The sequence below is a fragment of the Mus caroli genome, chromosome 2, assembly GCF_900094665.2.
Source record: "Mus caroli chromosome 2, CAROLI_EIJ_v1.1, whole genome shotgun sequence".
Classification (NCBI taxonomy): Eukaryota; Metazoa; Chordata; class Mammalia; order Rodentia; family Muridae; genus Mus; species Mus caroli.
The window spans coordinates 380652-405754 of record NC_034571.1 but is presented as its reverse complement, the minus strand read 5'-3'; the positions used below and the strand labels follow the sequence as shown (position 1 = coordinate 405754).

The 25103-nt window shown below is 44.1% G+C and overlaps 3 protein-coding genes across 4 annotated transcripts in view; 2 read left to right on the top strand and 1 right to left on the bottom strand.

Moving 5' to 3' along the window:
* The window catches only part of Cdnf (cerebral dopamine neurotrophic factor), a 12188-nt gene extending 10527 nt beyond the window's left edge, over positions 1–1661 (bottom strand). The window contains exon 1 of the mRNA XM_021156619.2: positions 1478–1661. Within this exon, the coding sequence (XP_021012278.1) occupies positions 1478–1592 (115 nt within the window). The 5' untranslated portion in view covers positions 1593–1661. The remainder of the gene's footprint in view (positions 1–1477) is intronic.
* A 92-nt stretch (positions 1662–1753) lies between these two features.
* On the top strand, positions 1754–25103 carry Hspa14 (heat shock protein family A (Hsp70) member 14). Of its 2 annotated transcripts, XM_021152357.2 has the most exons (14): positions 1754–2085; positions 3443–3523; positions 3607–3689; positions 12062–12110; positions 12247–12352; positions 13443–13533; positions 15277–15381; positions 16392–16553; positions 17362–17517; positions 19423–19525; positions 22233–22445; positions 22842–23015; positions 24177–24247; positions 24886–25103. In XM_021152357.2, the coding sequence occupies exons 1-14, from the start codon at positions 2029–2031 to the stop codon at positions 24962–24964; spliced, it is 1530 nt and encodes a 509-aa protein (XP_021008016.1). In that variant the 5' UTR covers positions 1754–2028; the 3' UTR covers positions 24965–25103. The 2 variants fall into 2 exon arrangements, with proteins under 2 accessions (XP_021008016.1, XP_029329941.1); XM_029474081.1 differs by lacking the exon at positions 3607–3689 and having other exon boundaries at positions 24886–25101.
* On the top strand, positions 4856–10625 carry LOC115030369 (zinc finger and SCAN domain-containing protein 20-like). The gene is made up of 2 exons (XM_029474082.1): positions 4856–6411; positions 7009–10625. Exons 1-2 carry the CDS (start codon positions 5847–5849, stop codon positions 7530–7532), a joined length of 1089 nt encoding a protein of 362 aa, XP_029329942.1. The 5' UTR covers positions 4856–5846; the 3' UTR covers positions 7533–10625.

Sequence of the window (25103 nt, the reverse complement as noted above, 5' to 3'; positions counted from 1 at the left end):
AAAGGAAGAAAGAAAGAAAGAAAGAAAGAAAGAAAGAAAGAAAGAAAGAACAGAAGCCAGCCATAGCCAAAGATTGAGAAGCACGTGAACAAATCTGGAAAATGTTTGCCATGATGGAGGCAAAGACAAGAGAAGCAGCAGTGTCAGTCATCAAGGCAGGGACTTCAGGAAAGAAAAAATTCTAATAGTGTCGGGAGTCACAGAGAAACCCAAGTTCAACCCTTGGACGTCCTTGGATTAGTCTCTGATAACCTCAGCACAGATGATGGAGCTAGTAACTTAAGGGTCCCCACTTGTGTGTATTGGTGTGATGTCAAATGTGTGTGTCACACTGTTGTTATTTAAGGTGCAGGGTTTTGTTGTTTTGTTTTGTTTAAGGTTTATTTATTTTATATATGTGAGTACACTGTCACTGTTCTCAGCCACACCAGAAGAGGGCATCAGACCTCATTACAGATTCTTGTGAGCCACCATGTAGTTGCTGGGAATTGAACTCAGGACCTCTGGAAGAGCAGTCAGTGCTCGTAACCACTGAGCCATCTCTCCAGCCCTTTTTTGTTTATTGAAGTAGTTTGATACATCGATCTATAATGATTTCAAAATAATTTGAAGTTCTATAAAATCCTGCTTGCCCAAGATGAGATCTTTAACTGAAATTATAACTGTTAAGCCAGTATCTTTAGCTACAGAAATTTTAAATAACATTTAAACTTATTTTAAATTTCTAGAGGAAGGTTTGAAAATTGCTGATAGAAAGCTGGACTCCAACTTACAATAAGACTCAACTGCCCATTCTTGTGAATCGTGTGTCTCCATTTTCTGTTCAGTACATCTGCTCTCAAGATGAGAAGTTATATGTTTACATCATTTCAATAAAACAAGAAGGTTAAGTTCCACAGTGGTCCCAAAGGGACTATCAAAACTGTTCATCTTGGCTCTTGTTAACAGTCCTCTACAAAACACACTGTTTTTTACAAAACCTAGGTAGTATAACACCCGCAAAACCAGGTGGGATGGTGGAATTGAAGTTATTCTGATCGCCAAGTCCACAGAAGAAAAAAAGGCGTCTATTTTATCGTTCTCTTCTCAAGGAATTAATGTGCTCCTTTGTAAAGCAGCTTGTCTATAAAGTCCTAATCAGCCGTACCCTTGTCTTAGCTTTCAGCAACCCTAACGTATTGCCATGTTTTATTTACCTCCTAGGAGTGGCAACTAGTTTGAACCTCAAAACATGTCTTCTGAGCAGAGAAGCAAGTCTCCTCGGTTAGGAGCAACAAAATCAAGTTGGCAGCGGAGACCATTTGCACAAAATCTAATACGAATCCTAGTTCACTCCTTTTTCTGCGCCACCTTAATAATGACAGCAAAAACAGAAGGGCGAAATGTTATTTACAGCTTGGGCCGGGAGAAGCTGCTTAGGTAATTGCTTAGCTGAGCGCGGTGTCGCCGCCATGCAAGCAGGTCACACACCGCTCACCTTCACAGTCAGCCCTCGGCCCCACACCGGCCTCCAGGCCCTGCGCCAGCACAGGGTTCGAGATCCAAAACCCGGCGCAAAATGTCACCAGAGCAGATGGACTGGTGCACCGCATGCTGAGCCTGGGATCCGGAACTACCCACACCTTCCTTACTGTAGTGGGGGCTGCCTCGTGAAGCCGGTAGGAGGCAGGAAACAAGTGACGCAATCTCACCAGGCGTTCCCATTGGCTCTGATGAACGGCGCTCAGGAGAGGGAGGAGCTAATGACCCTCTTCCGGGCCTTTCCGGCTTGAGCTTGAGCGGACCAGCGTCTACGCCGGGGTCCCAAGGAGCGCGGAGTGATGCGCTAAAACTATTGGCTAACCGTTCTGATGAAAAGCGGCATCCTTATGTTGATTGGCTGCGACTTGGGAGGCCGGCGCGGCAGACCGGACGCAGTAGGCGGGCGGGAACGTGAAGTCTCCGCAGTGCCTGATGGGCTTGTTCCGAGGAAGCTAGCTGAAGCTGCTGAAGGGTCCTTCGTTGAGCTGCCGTGGTCACCGCCGCCTTATGGCGGCGATCGGCGTGCACCTGGGCTGCACATCAGCCTGTGTGGCTGTCTACAAGGTGAGCCTGGGAAGCCGTCTCCGGGTTTCGTGGCGGCCACCCTGTTTTCTGGGCTCCGGGTCATCGGCCCGGGAACTGTGCGTGCAAGCAAGTGGCAATGTTGCGGGTTCTCGCCTCTCCCTCCAAGGCCAAGCACGCTGTGTGGAGGGTGGATGCGGAGAACGGGATCTTGGATACTCCAGGGTATCCTGGACGTCTTGGCTGCTTTGAGGAGTTTTAGGGACGAAAAGGCCTCAAGCCTGCAGGGTGCACTTAGGAGACCGAGCCATAGGACGCCCAGAAGAGTTCAAAAGACGTCAGGGCCCCAGGATGCCTGGAGTCCTCGGGGCGGGGGACATCGTTCTTGTAAAGACGCCTAGAACAAACCTGGATGTCAGGACCCCCTGGATGCCAGAGAGGTCCTAGTGACAACTGACCACAGAGTCCCTAAGAGGTCACGGGTTCGGGGTTCCGGGAGGTGGGAGGTATTTGGAATTTCTGAGCAACCAGAGCACTTTGTAACTGCCCTCGAGAAGGGTTCCTAGTTAAGAACTGACTCTTGCTGTACACACTTGATTCTAGAACTGAGAACTTGACAAGGAACTATGGCTTTTTCCTCCTGGATATCGATGGAGGAGGAACAATTGGAATTTACCCGATGCTATTTTCGGTTTTAAGTCTCATATGATTTATCAGGAAAGTCCCAGGGGAGTAGCTACTTCGTTTGTAGGAAAGCAGGCGGAAAAGCTGTATTTGTGGGAGAGTCGTGTAACCATGCTTGCTAGGTATAGAATGTCGTATACATTTGATCCAGCTTACTGCGCAGAACTAAACGGGAAAATGCATGGACTAGAAGAAGCCTTTTATTAAACTATAATGAACAAACAGTGGCAGTTAAAAGACCAGTTTATGAGGGACAATCTAAGAAAGAGAGACACTGCCAACCTAGTAAGGTTTTGCAAGGTGAAGTAGACTGAGGACTGAACTCTGGTAGCCTTGTGCTTTTATTGATTGTTACGAAGAAAGGCCTTTTGGCAAGTCAATTACTGAATACCATCACTTCTCTGATCTAGTTGTCTGAAGGACCCATTGCCTAAGCAATTATCAACCACTGCAAAAATTCCTGGTTTGCCAAGAATGTCTTGCTACTGAGGTTATGCAAAGGCTTTGAAATTCCCAAAGGAAGAGCAACCCCATAGATCCCAATCACTGATTATTTACAGAAGATGACTTTAAGGCCTGAATGGGTGTCACTCAGGCACCTGAGTGAATGCCAGATACAATGGCATTTCTAAAATTCCATTACAACCTGCAGGTATAGTCAATGAGATTGTGCATTCCAGTGTGAGAGAACTAACCCTCTCACATCTTTCCTTAGGATGGCCGGGCCGATGTGGTTGCTAATGATGCTGGGGATAGAGTCACACCAGCCATTGTTGCTTACTCGGAACGTGAACAGGTACGGTCGAGCACTCTCGTCGGTGGTTCTTGAAAATAATGCAGAGTCTTAAGCATTGCTGTTAATGTGCAGTTCTTTTTCAGGTGGTTGGACTGGCAGCAAAACAAAGTAGAATAAGACATGTTTCAAGCACAGTAGTGAAAGTGAAACAGATCCTTGGCAGAAGGTATGGCATAAAGTACTTTAAGGTGTGGTAGCCAAACAGACAAACCATGCTTGCACATTCTGGGCAGAATGCTAAGGAGACGAGAGACACTGCAGACTATTTAATGGCGGTTTCTTTAGGGAGAGCCCCAGGGGGTTTGTTCAGAAGTTTGCTTCTTGCTGACAGGCCTGATCGTATTAGTGAATGCCAGCACTCACTTCTAGTCATTTATGCCAGTCACAAGAGGTTCTTTGGGCTTTTTGCATTCTTATATCTCCTTGAACTGAGTGAACTAGAATCATTTCGTTGGACTTTGAAGATTTCTCTGCATGGTGGTTGAGTTTTGTAAAATCTCTTTATCACTGGTCATAATTTCTACAGCTACTATTGATTTTCCTCCTTGGGCCCTTTGTGACACTTTCTGGGAACTGACTTTTCCAGTTGACTCACAAATGTAATCGTTGGAGAAACAGTTTAATTATATCTTAAGAAGCAGGTCAGTTCTCTGTTACGACTTTAATTAGAAGATTCCAGAGGCTTGCTTCCCCAGACTTCCATCTCTTCGAATCATAGATTATCCTAATAACTAGGGCCCTTTCATTTCCTCTGGAGTGTGGTGCTTGGCGATGTTTGAGTGTTTTCACATCTATGATGCCATTGAATCCTCTTCATCCCCATAAAAACTGGTCGGCCAGGTATCAGGAGGTCAAGGCGCCCGGAATTTGTGACTTTCCCAAATTACAGTGGTGAATTAGATAAGCCTGCAGGTTGGGACTTCTAATCCTTAGCTCCCTTCTGCCTTTTCTACTTCATTTAAGTAGGATGTAAATATTAGGCATTTCCTTGTGTTGAATATAAAACTTGGAGATTGTTAATTAGATTGAATATTTCATTTACATAGGCATGTTTATTTCATGAGCTCTTGACTGCTTACACTGAACTTGATATCACTGTGTTAAAGAATGAACTCAGGTGTTTTTGTGTGATGATTATAATCCTATATTCATTAATGTTGGTAGGTATTATTAAGCATATTAAAATGTACTGGTAAGCATATTAAAAAATAAATTAGCAGCCAGGCGTGGTGGCGCACACCTTTAATCCCAGCACTCAGGAGGCAGAGGCAGATGGATTTCTGAGTTCAAGGCCAGCCTGGTCTACAGAGTGAGTTCCAGGACAGCCAGGGCTACACAGAGAAACCCTGTCCCAAAAAAAAACCAAAAAAAAAAAAGGCATAAAATGTTTTGAATCATAAATGGGGATATGTGAAAGATCTCGAAGCCAGAGTCATTGAGGAGCCAGGAATTGTTAAGTAACCTTCCCTCTTTGGAGATAATTTTAGTTTCCTGTGAGAGAATGAAGGCGATCAGTATATTATTAGATTCACCGTTTCTGTCAGTGATACTGTCCTACAAGACTATAGTTGAGCATTGCAACCAGAACACTAATGTTGATTCAGTCAAGACAGAGAACCCTTCTGTATGGATCCTCTCGAAGCCAGTAGTGTTTGGATTTGTTTCCTTTATGCCTCCAGAACTGTCACTTTAAGTACTTTGTATCAGCAGACCAGCTTAAGCTTGCTTTTCTGGCCTTGAAGGTTAAGTCCTTTTAGTAAGAATGCGCCAGTGAGTCCAATGGGTAACACACAGGCACACCACAGTAAATGGATGCAGTCAGTAAAAGGCCAGTGCCATTCAGACAGACCCCGAGGCCACGGCCCTGCTAGGACTTCTCTTGAGTTAGCTGCCTCATGGTCGGGTTGTTTCCTTCTAGACCTAACAAGCCATGGTTATCTCGGGTCTCAGCCATGGATGCGTTTAGCCCTTGTAGAAGAGCGAGTCCTTTTGTTATCAAGCCATTAAACCCACAGTCCATCACTTCCCATGGGTGGATGAACTCCCAAAGTCTTGACCATATGCCGCGGAATCTACACACAGGTAGCACGGCTTCTCTTGCTGCCAGGATGATCCTCACACCTGCGCTGTAACTCTCGTTCCCCTGTGGCCTTCCAGCCAGGAGTGTGGTCCTCAGACCTGCCTTCTCAGCAGAGTGCCCTGGGGGGAAAGAACCAGCAGGCTCCTGGAAACATGCTGAGAACACCCAGAGCTTCCCCACGCCTCGAAAGCTGTGCCCTGCTGCCCGGGAGCTTGCTTCAGTAGCCTTCATTCCCTGCCCACCATGGCAACCACCAATAGCAGTGTGGGCATCCGTTGGTCCAGACAGGAGACACGAACTCTTCTCTCCATCCTAGGTGAGGCAGAGTACATCCAGCGCCTCCAGACTAGGCATCACAATGCAGATGTCTATCAGGCCGTGTCTAGGCGAATGCAGCAGGAGGGCTTCCGCCGCACTGAACGCCAGTGCCGCTCCAAGTTTAAAGTTCTGAAGGCATTGTATTTAAAGGCCTACGTTGCCCATGCCACAAGTATGGGGGATCCACCGCACTGCCCATTTTATGATACGTTGGATCATCTTCTTCGAAACCAGATAGTGACTGACCCAGACAACTTAATGGAGGCTGCTGCTTGGGCCAAGCACTGTGATCAGAATTTGGTAGCCTCTGACAAGCCAGGGCAAGAGGGCACCAGCATTCGGGAAACGAAAAGGATACAGGCAGCTTGTCATCAGCATATTTTGCAAACAGTTAAGGAATCAAATGAGGATTATCACCTAAGAATCAGTGACCAGACACAAGAAGCCACAAGTGACCTTGAGGGCTCCTGGGATGACTCCTTGGGTGCAGGTAATTCCCAAGCATGAGAGGGACTGGGTCTTAGAGTCACTTGGTCCTAGATAGTGTTAAAAGATTGGATAGCGCTCTCTTGAGCATAACTCTCATTTCTGTCTCATTGAGCCCTCTCTCTAAATATAGTACTCCAATTTTTTACCTATGACCCTGGTATATAGTCAAACTCTTCACACGTAAAGACATGGTCTTTCAAAGCATCCTAGTTTGGGCATTATTTGTGCATGCTAGGCAGGTGCTCCAACCCTGAGTGACTTGTCTGGCTTTAGGCATTATTTGGAATGGGTACTTAGGAATATATGGGGGGAGGGGCTGTGAGTAGGACAGCCACATGAAAAGCGTCTTGGAGAATACACTGCCATTTTTATAGCTGGTTAAAGAAGCCAAAATGTCCACATTACAGAATCATTTCCCTTTTATCCCCTTGTGGAAAGAGGCCTTCCCAAGAATTACATATTTTTGTGTCTCAGCTCTGCTGCTGTCTGTCTGCAGGCATTCCCTTAGCAGGAATGTCCTCTCTGCAGCACTGTGGCTTTGCCAAGCATTCCCTTAGCAGGAATGTCCTTTCTGCAACGCTGTGGCTTTGTTTTTCAGGGTGCTCTCAAGGGACCCCCAGCTACAGCAGCTCCCACCACCTTTTCAGAGGTGCAGTTGCCCCCTGTCAAAGCAACCCCATGACCAGACTGGGTGTGTCGAGGGAGTGGAGTCCCTGCACCAGCACCAGCCGCAACCCTCCTGGGGCAGCCTCCACACCACAGCCTCCAGGCTCTTCCTCAAGGGTTGCTTTTCTCTCTGGTGGGGATAGACCTCTGACCAGGGAGCCCTCTCCAAGGTGGGCCAGGCGAAGAAGGCGCTCAGTGGCCAGGACCATTGCAGCTGAGTTGGCAGAAAACAGGAGGTTGGCGAGAGAACTCTCCAAGATAGAGGAAGCGAAGCTGGACAGGTTGATTGCTATTGGTGAGGAGGCCAGTGCCCAGCAAGACACTGCCAATGAGCTGCGCAGGGATGCTGTCGTCGCAGTCAGACGCTTGGCCACAGCAGTGGAAGAAGCAACTGGGGCTTTCCAGCTAGGGCTTGAGAAGTTGCTTCAGAGGTTGATTTCAAATACCAAAAGCTAGGAACTGATTGAATGGACACCTTTCCCAAACTGGTACAAGTCTGTTTCTAACAACCACCTTCTGGAACCCTGGCTCCTTTCTGTGTCTTCAGACAAAAGGAGCAGATGAACTGTTAATACGCAGAGGAGTAGTGAGTCCTTTTTCCTAAGATTCTCCACTAATGGAAAGGCCCTTGAGGAATGAGAGAGTGGCCTGGTAGAAACCAGAAGGAATCAAATCCAAGGGCTAGTTTGTTCTAGCTTCCTCACGGTGTGGGGCAATTTTCTTTACCTCTACCATGGTCTCATCTGTCAAGGCAGATCAGTAGTCATCCCTGCCCTGCCTACCTCACAGGGTTGTTGTGAGGATCAAGTAGTTTATAGATGTGAAAAGGTTTGAAAGCACTGTATAATGTAAGTTATTAATGCATTTGCCCTTGGCTAAGGGGAGTGGGGTAAGCACATTCGTTTACAGCATACACAGGTATAGCAGTGTCCTGTGACCTCATTGCTTGAGTCTGTATCTGTTTAATTTGTTGGCCTCTTAGATAGAGGTCTCAACTTCTTACATCTCTCTGTGGCTCGCTAGTCTAGGCACAATTGCATTTGTGTCTTTGTCTCTTACATTTTCACTGCTGTATCCCTGACCTACCTACTAGCAAGCACCCCTTAGTCCAACCAGCTTTCTCTCTTTCATTTTACTAGTTCCTGGTCTCTAGAGATGAGCTTCTATTTGAGCACTGTGGGAGGTAATTGTCTCATATTGATAGATTTTGATGAGGTAAAATAGTGACTTTTATGAAGTAGAAAATGTAAGTAAATTCTTTGCATTTAGTATTATCTGAGGCTCTTTAAATGCATAAATTGTGTGTTTACATTGTGGTTGCCATTTGAACATGGAAATAATTTGGATTAATGCATTTGCATCAATCCATTTCCAATAGCTTGTGGCTGATTGACTTTGCTTCTGTTAGTGCGTGTTTTGTTTGGGCCCTACCATGTAATTGAGGGCAAGCCTAGATTCAGAGGAACTTTTTTCCAAGTGACGTAACCAAGAGTTGGTAGGGTTAGTGCCTGAGGTGATAGAGAGCAGCTCCCTTTGCTCTTCAGCCTGGAGAATGCTGGAAGTGGTAAAGACCTCTGCCCACAGATAGCTCTCTTTAAGCTCACGCCCCGAGCAAGTACACTCCCTGACCCAGGCACGTGTCCTGGAGAGGAGGTGGTGACAGTAAACCCAGCCCTGCGAGGTTGTTGGCCTTCACTGAACTGGTTCTGACTGAGTCTTGTAAAACTCTAGAATCACAGATAAGACTCTTGCGGATTTAAATGCCACTCAGAAGCCGGGGAGAAAATGAACAGGTGTTGGGAGAGCTTTGGGATTTTGGAGTAGGGCGGGGGAGTGTCACATTGTAGTCAGGGGCTTAGTGGAAGCTGGACATTTGAATTAGTAAAGGAAAGGACAAAAACAAAACAAAAAAATGGTGGGACCTCATGGAACCAGGAGTGGGTGGCAAAGAGCAAGCTGTAGAGTGAGTGCTGGCTGCCTGAGCAGCGTGGTGTTGTGGAGTTCCGTGGTGTTGTGAAGTTCCGCTGGAATCTGGCTAGACCGCCCAACTCCAGCCCCCACCCGCCACAGCTGCTGGCACTGGGGGCAACACTTACCCTTTCTGTGCCTCGATTTCTTTTATCTCCAAGTTGAGGAATGTCTACTACATTTTTATAGTATCTTTCAGTTCTAGAATTTTAAATAATATGGTAAAGGTAAAAATGAGGTGAGCTATTTATAGTATTTTCAGGCAGTGGCTGTTAATGTACGTTTGAAATACTGTTTATGGCTGTATTTAAAGGCACCCTCTATAGTGTGGACATTTATCACTATGCTGGTGAGAGCTCTAAGTATTGTACTGGATGGACACCCACTGATGCCTTTCTTTCCTTGAAGTGGATATATAAGTGTGTGTTTTCTTTTGTTTGAGACCATGATATAGAAAGTGCATATCTGTTGTAACCAAATAAAGCTAATGTAGACCATAGTATTCTGGAAACAACAGAAAAGTATTTAACTACCTAGTAAGGATCTAATGGTGGCAGTGTGTGGTTGGACATCTACCTGACGTGGGAGACAGGCTGGAGCAGAGATGGGGTTAAAGTTGAGGTATCTTGGAAACCCTGATAGGCAGAGTAAACAAAATAAGGAAATAAATCTCAAGGTCCTGAAGAGCTGTTAGGAAAACATGCAAAGTGGTAGAGGAGACTGCACGGTGCAGGCCATGTGCAGGAAGGCAGGCTGGAGTCCTGCCTGAGCTTTAGCCCTAACCCAGTACCTCCTCCATCAAGCTACCTCCTCCATCAAGCTACCTCCTCCATCAAGCTGCCTCCTCCATCAAGCTGCCTCCTCCCTTTCACCATTCTGTAACTCAGGTTCTTCCTTGAAATGGAACCTAACGATTGCCCGTCCTACCTACCTCACAGGGGTGTTGTGAGGACCAGTGCACAGATGAACGGATGTTCAGTTAGATTTGTAGACACTGGGGTGTACCAGGAGTGGGGAAGGAGAACCCGCAGCATGGGAGCACAGGTGTTGCCAAACCCAGGGCCACCGTAAGAGATACTTGAGGATAAGGTGGGCATGCATTGCTGGGATGCTGGTAAGAGCTTGTGGTGCAATGGGAGCCTAGACTCCTCCTGCAGGGCATGGTGTGAACCAGGTGCTGTGTAGACCAGCCGCCCATCTTTGTCATGTAACTTAATCCTGCTGTAGACAAATAAAAGTTTTGACTGGTGTGGAGTTGTGGGTTTGTGTACTTCTTTCTCATGGTAACTGATCCTTTGTCACTTCCATCCTGCTTCCTCTGTGTCTACCTGTGCTAGTTATGTATGTTACCCCACACACACACACACACACACACCGCCTACGTGTGCATCCTATACCCAGATGAAGAAGCCCTCTCTGCATGACAGCTAAGAAATGAATTTCTAAAATTCAATCAATTCCAGAAAATACCTTTCTTGAAAATAACCCTATGTTATCAGTTAATAACTTACACTCTCTACAGTCAGTAGATATTCCAGGCCAGTTAAATTCTGTTCTGAACACATGAGAATTATGTGGAACTTAGGGCAATGGTACAAATTCCTACTCTGGAGATGTTTTGTCTTTTTTTTTTTCTACCCTCCCTTATAATATCTAGGATGAGGTCCATATAGTTTGGAAAAAATGAAGGCCAGGAAATATGAAAAAAACATTTCCTAAGCCCTACACTGTAGGTCTGGTTGTTGGCCAATTACATCATTAATTAGCTGTGACACTTGGGGCAAGCTTCCTACCTCTGGTCTCTACTAATTTGTTCTCAAATTAATTTTTCGGTGATACAAGAAAGGTAAGATGAACCTGCATGTGATTCCAGAGTTCGAAACCAAATGAGTCTATTCTTAGATGGCAGAGGTCAAGGTTCTCAAATGACTCCTGGCCCTCTGTTGTCCACTATTAATTTTCAGCTCCTATTAAACTTTTAGGACTCTGTGTAGAGAAATGCCACAGCTCCTTGGGAGTCTACTAGAAAGGTACAGACTTGCATTTTAGTCCCTATGTGAAATTAAGCCAAGGATCAGAGTTCTTTGAGGAACAGAACAGAGTTGTCATTTACCTTGTTAGCAGAAGGCTGCTGAGGTGTAGCTGGGGTCCAGTCCTGGCTTTGTCCCTATTAGCCTGTAAGTGACTCCTGGTACACCCCAGTGTAAGCCCCCTCTGTACATGTCTCTGAAATGATGCACACCTAGTAATGCAGTCCCACTTGGTATTATAAGGCCTAAATGGGTGGTAAGTTGGAAAATAGTGAGAGATGCATCCATTGGTATTAACATCTTAGTAATATGCCCCCTTTTTAATTTTATACCTGTAGTTATTTGGTATTTTGTTTGAGGCATTAATCTATAATATCTTAGTGTATGTATACCTAGAGTATAGCTTTCTATATACAGTGCTCATACTTTTGCTCAATTTGGTGTTGGGCATTAATTTTAAAAACCAAGCAACAAATGTGGGTTAGGTATTTACTCTGAGGTTAGTGTTACAAAATTCCTTTGTATCTCAGTTGGTTGGGTCTTCAGGATTGTAGGTATGAAAACGGAGGGTATAAGATCATTGACTGTGCCGGGCGTGGTGGCGCACGCCTTTAATCCCAGCACTTGGGAGGCAGAGACAGGTGGATTTCTGAGTTCAAGGCCAGCCTGGTCTACAGAGTAAGTTCCAGGACAGCCAGGGCTACACAGAGAAACCCTGTCTCGAAAAACAAAAAAACAAAAAATCATTGACTGTGTTCAAATTCAAGGTCTGAACAAGAAAATTAATACTTTCAAATATGATGAATAAGAATTACAGCTGTTGTAAACCCTCCATTGAATTCAAGCTTCTGAGTTATTGAGCAGCTTAATAATTTTGTTGGCATATTCTTTATCTGTTCAGTGGGGTGAAAAGTACAGACTTCACCTTCTGTGTCTACAATATTAATTTTTTAATGCAGAGATATCTTTATATTTCCCTATGAACAGCTCAGCAGATCCACAAGCTCAGAAATACATCTCAGAAAGTAAATGCTTAGTAAGTATGGTTCCTTTACTCTCTCCCCCTTATTCAAAGATTAATTACTAACAGTCATGACATAGAGTGTTAAACTGAGACTCATCTAAAGTTTTATTTAAATTATTCTATATTTGATATAATTATAATTTTTTAGGTCATTGAAAAAAATGGGAAGTTGCGGTATGAAATAGATACAGGAGAAGAAACAAAACTTGTTAATCCAGAAGATGTTGCCAGACTGATATTCAGTAAAATGAAAGGTACTGCTCAGAAGTTAATAACTTACTTTATTTTGTTTTGCGATTTCTTAAAAATATTTATCATTTATTTACATGTACCTGTGTATGTGTCTGTGCATTGCCTGAGGTTAGAAACATCCCCTGAAACTGGAATTAGAAGCAGTTGTGAGCTGCTTGAGGTGGATGCTGGGAATTGAACTCAGGCCCTCTGGGAAACCAGTGCATGCCCTTAACCACTGAGCCACCTCTCCAACACCTGACTGATAACTTTAAATGATCCCTTAAAAGAGTGGGGACAGCGGTTCCCAGTGCTGAGGAGCTGGAGACAGATGTATGCTTGGGGCCTGCTGGCTGCCCATTTTGGCCTACTTGAGTTACACACACACACACACACACACAAAGATGTGAGGGGAAACAGTGAGCAGTTCCACAAGTTAGCAGTTAGACTTTGCTTGGGTCTGACCTTAACTTTCCCTGAAAGGACAGGTCATGCTTGAAATGCCTGGGACCAGGGCTGTATACAATTTCAGTTTTATTTTAAACTTGGGGATATTTACCTAGAGTCTGCCAGTTAAGAATCCTAATTCCCGGGTGGTGGCTCATGTGGGAGTTCGAGACCAGCCTGGTCTACACAGTGAGTTCTAGGACAGCCAGGGCTACTCAGAGAAACACTTTTTTTTGTTTTTGTTTTGAGACAGGGTTTCTCTGTGTAGCCCTGGCTGTCCTGGAACTCACTCTGTAGACCAGGCTGGCCTCCAACTCAGAACTCCGCCTGCCTCTGTCTCCCAAGGAATCTTGAGAGGCAAGGTAGTCCTTACAAAGGGTCTCGTCTCATAAATGAATTTGAAACTAGTTCTTTGGACCCAGCCTCATGTCTACATTTTGACAGCCCAAAGCTGAAGAGCCAAGCTCTTGGACAGTACCTGGTCTGTGTCCATCAAGAGACCCACAGGAATCACTGAATAACCCAAGGGCCACAGGAGGGAGTGGAGGGCGGGCAGAACCTGGACCTCTGGTGAGAAAATCTCAGGCTTAGGAGGCTAGGAAGAGCTTTATTGCTTAGCGTGTGTCATTACGATACATGTATTTGTGTTTGCTCTGGAATGTACAGAAACAGCGCATTCTGTCCTGGGCTCAGATGCAAATGACGTGGTTGTCACTGTTCCATTTGACTTTGGAGAAGAGCAGAAGTCTGCTCTGGGGTAAGTGTAACTGTCTTAACGTGGTTCGTTAAAAGAAATACAGATCACACTCAGTAATAGACTATGACGTTATCTTCGGACATAGCTTAGGCAGCACATTATTTCATGGTAATGTCATTGATGTTGTGTGTCCTCTTGCTGTTGTGATGGGAGCTGTTTTACTACCAGGTTATTAAATTGTTGTTCAGGCATCATATTGCCTGTCTCATGTCGTTGAGGCTTATATGGGAAGTACATAAGAATGTTATTTTTTTTTAAAAAAGTAATTATTGAATGAAATGGGTGCTGTAAAGAAACCAAAATAGCAGCTTCATAGGTAAAAGGGAAGTTTATTCAGAACCATTGAGGTTGTCCCTGGGAAAAGCAGAGGGAAGGAGGGGCTTCCCAAGGCTTTAAGGGAAACATGTACCTGAGAGGAAGGGAACCCATGAGCCAGCTTTGAAGTGTGTGACAGAGCCTAGAAGCCAGCGTAGACCTTGATGTACTATTAGGCCCCACAGGCTATGTCATTGGAAGAGCCCGAGATAAGGAGCCACTTCTTTTTATTGGGTAGAAGTTATTTTCCTAAGTCCCTGAGCGGATGCTGGCTTTTGTCTAAATGACAGACTTTGGGAAAGGATTTCTGAGACTAGACTATTATTTTAGTTTAACATCGAAACCAAAGAACGTAGATTCTGCCCTCATAGGTGACATGCGATGCGATTCTTACCTTGCGGGTCCTTACTCTACTCTGTACAGTTCTGCCTGTGCTTTGGTAAGCAGAAAACTGCTGTGTGCCCAGAGGAAAGAAATTGAACATTTCCATAATGTTCCAGACATTTTATTACTTTCTAACATTTGTAATCATGGGCATTTATTCGATTTCTTTATTCAGTCAAAAATTACTGATGTTTTTTACCTCATAAGGTCCAGTGTATTCAGATACAGTGCACAGGGGTGCGTGGGTGTGGCTCTGACCTCCCAGAACTAACTCTAATCCTGGCAGTGTGCTCATTGAGTCAGGAGAATGTTCTGAGCAATATGGAGGCCAGGTACTGCTCCTAGACTTTCAGGGCCTAGAGACTCCCCAGAAGAAGTGAACCTTAAAAAAAAAAATAGATCCTTTTGAGAGCTATCTTTTGCATTTCTTTCTGTTTGTGTGTATCTGCACGTGTGTGGTGCATATGCATCTGCTGGGACTTTGGAGGCCAGAGGGCCCGACAGGTATCCTCTGTCAGTCTACCTTATTTATCTCGTGAGACAGGCTCTCTCACTGATCCTGGCACTTACCATTTTCCTGGGCTGTCTGGTTATCAAGGATCTTGCCCTGCCACCTGACTTGATCATGCAAATGCATATGTGCGTGTGACACACACCCTGCCCCAGCACTGAAGTTACAGACACGCACCCCCACACCTTTGTTTTATGTGGGTGCTGGAGATTGAAAGCTAGATCCTCAGGCTTGGGTAGAAGGGTTATTTACTGACTGAACCACCCATAGCTCTAACAGGTTGTTGGTTTTTTGTTTTTTTTTTTCTTACTCAATATAAATGCAAACCATTTTATAAAAAAAACACTGGCTCTGAACAGTGCGTTTTTAAACAGAAAGTCGGTTCTGGTCACTTCCTTTCCATGGGTTCTGCTTCCCCGAGCTATGTCTTCTGGAGGATCGTTTGCCAGTGCATGAGCCCTTCAGCACAGCTACAAGTGCAGGGCTGGGTATGTTGTGACCCACGATTCATTGAGAGCAAATTGTTCTCACAGGGAGGCAGCTGGAGCCGCTGGATTTAACGTGCTTCGACTGATCCATGAGCCGTCTGCAGCTCTCCTTGCTTATGGGATCGGACAAGACCACCCTACTGGGAAGAGGTAAACCCCAGATCTCCGGCTTTCAGTAGGACTCTAGCAGCCCAGCCGCATGGTGCCAACCTTCACACAGGAAATTCTCGCCTCCCATCATGCTGAGCAGCGGAGATGGGAAAGCAGGGAAGGAGTGGCTGAGTGTCTCCTGTGACTTCATTTCGTTGTGGAGATTGGCTAATTGTGGAGTAGTCCCACCGTTGATCTCACTCCCAGTGTTTAGACATGTTGTTTAGAGACAGCTGGTGTTCCGTTAACAGAGTTGATGACCACACGTTAGAGAAATTCATTTAGATACAGGGTTAACCTTTCCAAATAGTTGGACCCTGTCCAAATATCTCATGGTCAAAGAAACTAATGTGTATAAATTACTAGGAAATTATTTTGAGGTAAACCAGATTAATGTAAAAATATTAGAAATTATAAGTCCTGATATATATTTAAATACATGATGGGGGAGCTGGTTTCTACTGTCCTGGGTTGGATCCATAAGCTATGTTGTATTAACTTACAAAATTCTTACAGGATAGCTGTATTTAATTCTTTTCAGATTTATAATAATCATGAAACCCTTGTTTGATTTACTTTGAAAACTTAGTGTTTTCAAACCTAGTCACTCAGAAAAATAGATTCTCCAGTTAACTGACTGAAAGGAGCTTTCATTTAGTTTCAGAAGATTGTAAGTTCAAGGCTTGGTCCAGCACGGGTGACCGGACACAAGCCGATGACTCATCTGGGTTGTAGACTTTCTTCATTATCGTTTCATTTATTTTTTTTTATGTATATGAGCACCTGCATGCCTGAAGATAGCATCCGATCACATTACAGATAGTTGTGAGCCACACTGTGGTTGCTGGGAATTGAACCCTGGTCCCCTGGAAAAGCAGCCAGTGCTCTTACCTGCTGAGCCACCTCTCCAGCCCTCATAAACGATTCAAACAAATGGCTTCAAAAGTACAGTCTGGCTTTAAGATGATGTGATTCTCAGATGGGTTACCCATTTTTTTTCTCTCTTGAAGCAATGTTTTGGTGTTTAAGCTTGGAGGAACGTCCTTATCGCTCAGTGTCATGGAAGTTAACAGTGGGATGTATCGGGTCCTTTCCACAAAAACCAGTGACAACATAGGGGGCGCACATTTCACAGACACCTTAGCACAGTACCTGGCTTCGGAGTTCCAGAGGTGAGTATCCAGTCCAGTTTGATCAAGATTTCACTTCAAGGGTTTCTTCCTTGGTTTATTTTGACAATTTAAACTTGTCCTTTTATTTATTTATTTTTCTTTCCTTTGTTTAAGATTTCTGTGGCTGGGGAGGTAGCAGCCTCTTATAGAGGAACTGAACTCTGGTCTGACACACTTTTAACAGCTGAGCCTTCTCTTTAGTCCCAGTGTATTGAGCTATTCTGAGACAAAGGTTTCTTGTGGAAACCAGGTGTCTTCATCTGTAAATTATAGTGTCCTCAGAAGTAGAGGCTGTGCCAGCCGTGCACCTTTTAAGCCAGGCATGGCGGGGACATTTGTAGCCTCAGCACCTGCAAGGCACGGCAGAGGACACTCGGGGACACTCAAGTTGAGGACAGCTTGGTTTTTAATTTTTATTTTTTAAAGGGTGATTTCCCACATGGAATAAAAATGTGCTGCTTTTTATTATAAAGGTATTGCTTGACAAAACAGTTGGTCATTACTTAATTACACTGTGGTGACTGTAAAGGGGGGGGTGGAGACCCATCATCTCTGGTCTGATTGGCTTGTCTGCTATAGACTCTCAGACCAAAGACCAGCTTCTCATGGTTACTTAGTAAAGCCGTTCAAAGTCGTGTAAAAACACTTTTTCCCTGAAAGGACCCAGGCAATATGGGTAGAAAAGTTTAACAGCATTGAAGCCATGTTGCTATTACTTGATTATCATTGCCATAATGGTGTTTAGAATTTGGTGACATTACATTGTAAATGCCCTAGGACCTTTAAACTTCAAATGTTCTCTTTTTAGGTTGTTCAAATACGATGTGAGAGGAAATGCCCGAGCCATGATGAAATTGATGAACAGTGCTGAAGTGGCCAAGCATTCTCTGTCAACCTTGGGAAGTGCCAACTGCTTTGTAGATTCCTTGTATGAAGGTCAAGACTTTGATTGCAATGTGTCCAGGTAAAACTGAAGCCCAGAAGTTTAGCTGCTCCGTGGTGATTCTCCAGTGCTCAGCTTTCCTTTCTTTCCTTGCTTATCTGTGGTGAGGGAACATCGCTGTCTTCAGATTTGGAGCTCATTTTTTAAGACTAAATAGCTGCTACAGTTTGATTCCAAAGTTCTTACTATGTAGTTTTTACTCTTTACTCAAGATTGATAGTTGTCTGTGCTTGCTGTTCTGGCTAGGCTGGCTGGCCAGGGAGTGGAAGCTATCAGCAGTCCCCCCTCTTACCTTCCCAGTGCTGGCACTGCAGGCACATGCCGCCGTGCCCAGTTTGTTATATGGGTGCTGGGGACTCACCCTAGCCAGGCAAGAGCTCTTGCCCACTGAGCCATCTCTTCAACCCTTTGTTTTGCATTTTGAGACAGGGTCTCATGTAGCCCAGGCTAGCCTTAAACTCACAGTAGTGGAGGATGGCCTCTGTATTTACTTCCCTAGTACTGGGACTGCAGGCATGCGCCACAGCGCCACTTTGTGCAGTAGGAGAGCCCAGGACTGCATACGTGCTAACCAAGCCCTCAACCAACTGAGCTACGACGTCTCTAACCAATATTTTATGTTTTAACGATCTTTATGATATTTAACAAACAGACTTAAAATAAAATTGTGTTTAATAGACTTGTCTTTTAAATGACCCGACACGGCTTACAAGTGATTGCATCTTTACCCCTAAACCCAAGGGCCAATGATTAGCCTCTCCCGTTGAACGTTTACTAGCAACAACTCGTTAGCCTGTTGCAATTTCCCCAAATCTGACAACACAGCACTTTGAAGCATAGGTAGTCACCGGCTCTCATGGATTCTCTTGCCTGGTTTTAGGCATCTTCTCCTCGATCTTTTTTCATAAAACAGCCTCTTTCCTTCCCTTGGCTATTCTGAAAATCCTGCTCCGTGATGCTTAAATTAAAGTCATGTTGGATGAAGGGAAACATTACAGATACTTCCCGAGGAGCCTCTGTGGCTAGTGGCTAGCTCTTTAGTGTAGCCCAAAGGACAGATGTATGAAAGTGCCTTGAAGTCTCTTCAAAGGTTGAGAATCTTCATGTTGTTTCTATTTCTAGGATGCCTTAGTGCTGAGGCTGTTCACACACTGTGTGTTTGCTTATTCATATCTGTGTAAAAGGAATTTATCAACATTTTCAACCATAAAGTATTTAGTATTTGTAGGCAAGAAAATTTAAAATCACTCTCACTTGCATTTAAGAAATCAAGTGAAGGTCAGCAACGTGTCTCAGCGGGTAAAGGTGTTTATCTACCTCTGTGTGTGTATGCACCATGTGGACATGGACAAACAAACAGTAAATAGTACACGAGCATATGAGAAGCCAACCGGCACTTTTGGCAGTTGCAGAACTTGCTATGAGTTTAATGGGGATTTCTGGGTTTTTCTTGTAACTTTAAAAAGACTGAGTGAAATGAAGCAGTCCAGCTTTCGTGGATAGATGTGTGTCAATGCTCCATGTCAATATGCAGCTTTCTTAGTGCAGACTCCATGTTGCTGTGACGGGATCTCAGGTGTAAAGGCATGTAACTGGGAATGCCTGTGAAAGCTTGCACACGAGAGCGAAGCGGCCCATCAGTTGTGCTAGTGGATTTACTGTCGGGCATGCCGTAGAGTTGCATATCTTCTGTGCTAGTTTATGGATGCTTACGGGTCAGTCATGAGCAGAATGGCCCTCCCTTTGAATTAGATATAACTATCTTCAGATGTGTCGGTGAATAACTCGGGGACACACATACACATATAAAGTATCTGATAACATGCAAACCAGTTCTTGAGGGATCAGGTAGTCGTCCAAGAAGCCAGACTGCACTCAGTGTTTGCTCTGCCCTCTTCTCCATCCCGTGTTCATGTCTGCCTGCAGAGCAAGATTTGAGCTGCTCTGTTCTCCGCTTTTTAACAAATGTACAGAAGCAATCCGGGAGCTCTTGCGCCAGACTGGATTCACAGCAGATGATATCAACAAGGTAATCCTTCATCTCTCCCCTATTTCTTCTGGGAAAATTTCAAATTTAAAACTTAGGGAATAACGGTGTAGGAAAATATTTATGTTTTGGAACTTTTGTTAATGTTTAATGATCTGGTGAACTCATGTGTGTGTGTATTTTCTGTTTCTTCACACACACACACACACACACACACACTCACACAAACAAGAACCAGACTAGTTCCCTCCCAGTGTTTATCTACATGTGAGGCAGACACATCTGAAGTATGTCCTGTGCAGCAGCACGTGTGCTTGCTGGCCAGTGACCACCAGCTCTGAGGTAGGTCCTGTCATCTGCCCCAGCTTGATAAGAGAGACACTCAAGTGCAGAGATGAAGTAATTTCGTGAAGATCTTGAAATTAGTGAGGTGTAGAAGCAGGATTTGGAGGATGACTTATAGGAACATAGGCAACTCAGGGCAGCTGCATCGTGGGAAAACCCTCACCAGCAGAGATGATATCTGCCTCCCTGGATCTCCCTGTGCACTTGCAGGCAACTCTACCACATTGCCTGCTGTTCCCCAAGCCTAGGTTACTCTTCTGTAACCTAGGGGCAGGCCACGTGGGAGCTTCAAAAGTTGCCTCAGCTCCCTCAAGTTCTGGTGTCCCTCTGGGGCATTGTTTAAGTTCGGTGGAAACAAATAGCTGTGCCATGGCGGCTTTCTTGTGTGCATCTTATTTTCTCTCTTATGAGATGGAGGCAATACTTCACTGTAGAGGTAAATGGGGTAGCTGATTCTGAGGGCTCCTGTCAGCCAGGGAACATCCGGAAACATACTGTGGGTGGTCAGTTAGTATCGGTTCCCTTTGGGGCACTGTCATTTAACAATCACTGCAGCATAACTCTGAATTGTTTAAATTGTTGGATTCTTAAGCCTTAGACTGTTGCTGTGGATATAGGCTTTTAAGAATTTAAAAAGCCATACCTGCCTTTCGTCCGCTGCCCTTGCTGTAGTAGGCTCCGGGCCGAGTGACTAGCAGACTGTGGCTGGAGCTCTGCTGCCATGGCTGCTACCCTGGCTTCACAGTCACAGGATGTAGGTTAAAGGAACAGCCAGAGCAGTTCTGGCCCGTGGACTCCTGAAAGAGGATGGGCATTTGAGGACGTCTGCTACCTCTAATGCTTCAGTTTCTATGTAGTATGACAGTGTATACAGTTAGGGTCCTAGACAGGCCTGACATGAGGCCTATCCTCTTACAGAGAAAGGCAGTGGACAATTAGGCTTTATAGGCATGAAAACGTTTAATCCTCACAGAAGCCCTACATGGTAGGCACTGTCTATCTACACGTGCAGATGTTTTATTTTATAAAACCCTGATATTACAGTAGTAAGAACAGGTACTTAGCACCATGGCTAGGGTGGTGTGTGCCGTGAACTGAAACCTAGTTTCTCGGGAGCTGACTGTCTACTGTCAGCATTCACCGTGCCACTGTGTACTTTTCATCTGAAAATAAAGCATTAAAAGCCCAAATTTTCCAGGGATTTATTTTTGGGTGGGGGGACCCATGGGGGAACTTAACAGTTTACTAATAATTTTTTGTTGAATTATGTTAGCTTACAGTTTACTAATATAGCTTTTTGTTGAATATGAGATTTTTTTTTAATTCTACATTTTTGTTCTGTATTTATTAGAATCAAAAATTTTAGGAAAATTTTTCTTTTTTTTTTAAATTAGGTATTTTCTTCATTTACATTTCCAGTGCTATCCCAAACGTCCCCTATACCCCCCTCACTCCCCTACCCACCCACTCCCACTTNTTGGCCCTGGCGTTCCCCTGTACTGGGGCATATAAAGTTTGCATGTCCAATGGGCCTCTCTTTCCAGTGATGGCCGACTAGGCCATCTTTTGATATATATGCAGCTAGAGACACGAGCTCCAGGCGGGGTACTGGTTAGTTTATATTGTTGTTCCACCTATAGGGTTGCAGATCCCTTTAGCTCCTTGGGTGCTTTCTCTAGCTCCTCCATTGGCAAACCTAAAGGCAAACCCACATTAAAAAACAAACAAAACTGGTCTTTTCACCCCTCCCCTGCAGGTTGGTGTGGTCCCTGTCTCGTTCCACAAACTCAAGAGCACCCGTGCTCTAACTGGGCTTCAGGAACGTTGAATTTGGAGAAGCCTTCATTAAAAGATTACATAAGCAGCCGACACCAATCTCCCTTCCCAGGCTGTGTGTGTTCAGCACTCTGCATATCCAGAGACTGGGATGGTGGTTGGATGGGTCAGAGAAATCCAAGGGCTTTACAGAGTAGTTTGATACGAAGTTCTTCAGAGATGAGATTTACTCAGATGGCAGACCAAGAGCTTAACATTTCATACAAACATAAACATCTTTTCTTCTTAAGGCCCTTGCTAGTTTTCCATGGTAGAGGCAAAAAAAATCTATGGTGTTGTTTTCTTATGAAGACATTAACGATACTGGTTACAAAAATGATGTAATGTATATACACATTTCTTTAAAAATGTTGGGATAATAGAGAATATTAATTACTTCTGTTCAATTGACTATATGATTAAACTGTACCGTATGAGTCATAAGCCCGGTATCTATTGCTGTGCTATATTTATGTGATTCTGTGTCTGTGTTGAGAGAAAAAGCGCCGAAGCCCACTGTATATTGTAATGTTATGTCGGACATGGTCTCGTGTGGTAGGGATGGCTCATCCTATCCTGCGTGTTCTAGGTGGTGCTGTGTGGTGGATCTTCAAGAATCCCAAAGCTGCAGCAGCTGATTAAAGACCTCTTCCCAGCCGTGGACCTCCTCAACTCTATCCCTCCAGATGAGGTCATCCCTATTGGTGCAGCCATAGAAGCCGGGATTCTTGTTGGGAAAGAGAGCACCGCAGGGGATGACTCGGTCATGATAGAGTGTTCAGCCAAGGATATTTTAGTTAAGGTGTGTTTAGTTTTCCATGCATTTACATAAGTTTACTACAATTGCTGTAAGTTTCATTCATCTTATAACATGTAATAAGCCCTGTAACAAGTACAGTAAGAACTAGTAATTATTGTATGGGTTCTTTATGTTGTGTCACTTAATATCTATGGGACATGTTGATTTCCTATGAAAATACAATTTTAAACACCAGCTTCTAGCATATGTAGAGAGAACTGTGTGTCAGTATGTAGTTAAACACAGGGAGGTGGGACTGGGAGTGGTACCTGTTTTTTCTCTCTGCCACCTTCCAGAGTGTCGGCGAGGACTATGTATTTCCATTACAGCAGGAGTAACGGGCTGTTTTCAGTTGAAAGATAAAAATCCCCGTGCCCTTCTTGCTTTGCTGACTCTTAGGGAGTGGATGAGTCAGGTGCCGACAGATTCACAGTACTGTTTCCCTCTGGGACTCCGCTGCCAGCCCGAAGACAGCACACCCTGCAGGCCCCTGGGAGTGTGTCTTCTGTTTGCCTCGAACTCTATGAGTCTGAGGGGAAGAACTCCGCTAAAGAGGAGGCCAAGTTTGCACAGGTAAATATATAAAACTGGACATTACAACTTTGTCTCAGGCAAATATTTCACTTTTCCTCCTGAAGTCAATTCAGTTAACATCTCCATTAACACAAAATATATGTACTCTGGTAATTCTTAAAACTAAGCTGCTGCTACTTACTCGTGTTTTGAAAGTGAGAAGAAATAATTGCTGAAACAATAAGAATGAAACCATTTGGTGTGCACACTGCTTTTCTATGCTTTGGCAACTGGGAGGAGAAAAGATTTTTCGGTTTGGTAAATACCAGATGCCGTATGAGGTAATGTTCAAACAGAACTGCCTGCCTCAAGTTGTCCTCTGACCTTTACACACCTGTCAAGGCTCGCACGTGTGCACACAAAATGACTAGAAAAAAGAATTTTGTGAAAAGAAAATTGCAGGCTGGGCAGTAGTGGGTGGCGCACGCCTTTAATCCCAGCACTCAGGAGGCAGAGGCAGGCCGATCTCAGGGAGTTTGAGGACAGCCAGGGCTACATGCAGGAACCCTGCCTTGGAAAAAGAAAAAAAAGAAAGAAAAAGAAAATCACAGAAGATATATGGAGCCAAGCTGGGAAGAGAACGTTTCTGTGCTCCCATCTGTTCACACACCCTTTCCAAGTGGGTCACAGGACAGGGACTTGTAAAATCATTAAACTTAATCTTGGCAGAGTCCAAGACACAACGCCAAACTTCTAACTGGGTGTATTGGAACATCTATCTTTCAGAACTAAGAAATTACAGACTTTCATAATATCTCATGCTGACAAATGTTACCCAAAAACTCTGTGTATTTCTTTGAAATGGATAGCAGTCCGAGTATACACGGAGAGTGTGCCGTGGGTAATCCATGCTACCGTGGTAATGACTTACTTACCGTCAAAATCGTCTATGTTTTTGAGGGCAGTGCTTCTCAGCAACAATAATGTTAATTGGATATGACATAAAAGAGGGACAGATGTTTTAATTGTCTTCAATCCTCCTTCCAAAGGAGATAGAAGCCTCTTAAGGCCTAACTCCTTAATTTCTGAATTCTCCCTAAATGGTAAGATAGTTGAAAGCTGCCCTAGTTTAAAAGGTTTGTTTTCGTTAGAGCCTTGATCCTTTACAATAAAAAAGTCCTGAATTACCTTTGTTTGTTTGTTTTGTTTTTGCACAAACAGGTTGTACTCCAGGACTTAGATAAAAAAGAAAATGGATTGCGTGATATATTAGCTGTTCTTACTATGAAAAGGTACAAAATGAAGTGTTTCCAATATTATGAAGATTCTCTGAAACTTGGTCCTTTTGGAGCTTGGCAAAATTATCATTCTAGGCAAATCATTTGTTAAGATGCTGCAATTGTTTTCCTAGTGAGAGTTTCTATTTTTGAAAAAAGTGTGTATTGAATAATTAGCAGCCTTGTGGGTCTTCTGTTGTCCCTTTTCATCTCTATGGGAAAACTCCAGGAAATGTGTTCCTAGTTAAATTCAGCTGGTGCCATTTGTTTTCTAGCAAGGCCATCTTGTCATTGTTTATTTCAAGGAAAAGTTTCTCATTGACTTTAGAGTCTGTAAACCATATTTAGAAAGAATATCGAACTCATTAGAGTGGGCTTGCCATAGCCTGGCTTTGAAGTTGGCATGGCCTGTCTTGAGCTTTGTAAAGTCTTAAAACGCTTATCGTCTTGGATTTCCAGGGAATATAGCTATGATCTCAGAGGTCTAGAAGTAAATCTAAGAGCCTCCTAGAAAAAGGCACATGCCAAATTTAAAGACACTGAGCTTGTGTGTAATTTATCTTAATAAACTTTTGAAAGTGTCCAAGCCCTCCTCAGAGACTTGGTGTTTGTAGGAGCTGTGCTTATGAAGCATGGTTTTTTGTCTGTCTTAGGGATGGATCTTTACAGGTGACGTGCACAGACCAAGACACCGGCAAGTGTGAGGCCATTACTGTGGAGGTTGCATCCTGACTCTTCAGATAAACCAAGATGGTTTTTAGAACTATAATATCAACATTATTTGGTTTTGTGTATAAGTGTTGTTTATAATAAACTGCTTTTTCAATGAAGGTATAAGCTATGTTTCTATTAAAATACAATTTATTACTAA

Excerpts from the sequence above, each read along its gene's own strand:
- Hspa14 (XM_021152357.2), top strand. The coding sequence starts at position 2,029 with ATGGCGGCGATCGGCGTGCACCTGGGCTGCACATCAGCCTGTGTGGCT. Across the intron at positions 3,524-3,606 it reads CTTACTCGGAACGTGAACAG|GTGGTTGGACTGGCAGCAAA; the intron begins GTACGGTCGAGC and ends GTTCTTTTTCAG. Across the intron at positions 3,690-12,061 it reads AAACAGATCCTTGGCAGAAG|CTCAGCAGATCCACAAGCTC; the intron begins GTATGGCATAAA and ends CCCTATGAACAG.
- LOC115030369 (XM_029474082.1), top strand. The coding sequence starts at position 5,847 with ATGGCAACCACCAATAGCAGTGTGGGCATCCGTTGGTCCAGACAGGAG. Across the intron at positions 6,412-7,008 it reads GGATGACTCCTTGGGTGCAG|GGTGCTCTCAAGGGACCCCC; the intron begins GTAATTCCCAAG and ends TTTGTTTTTCAG.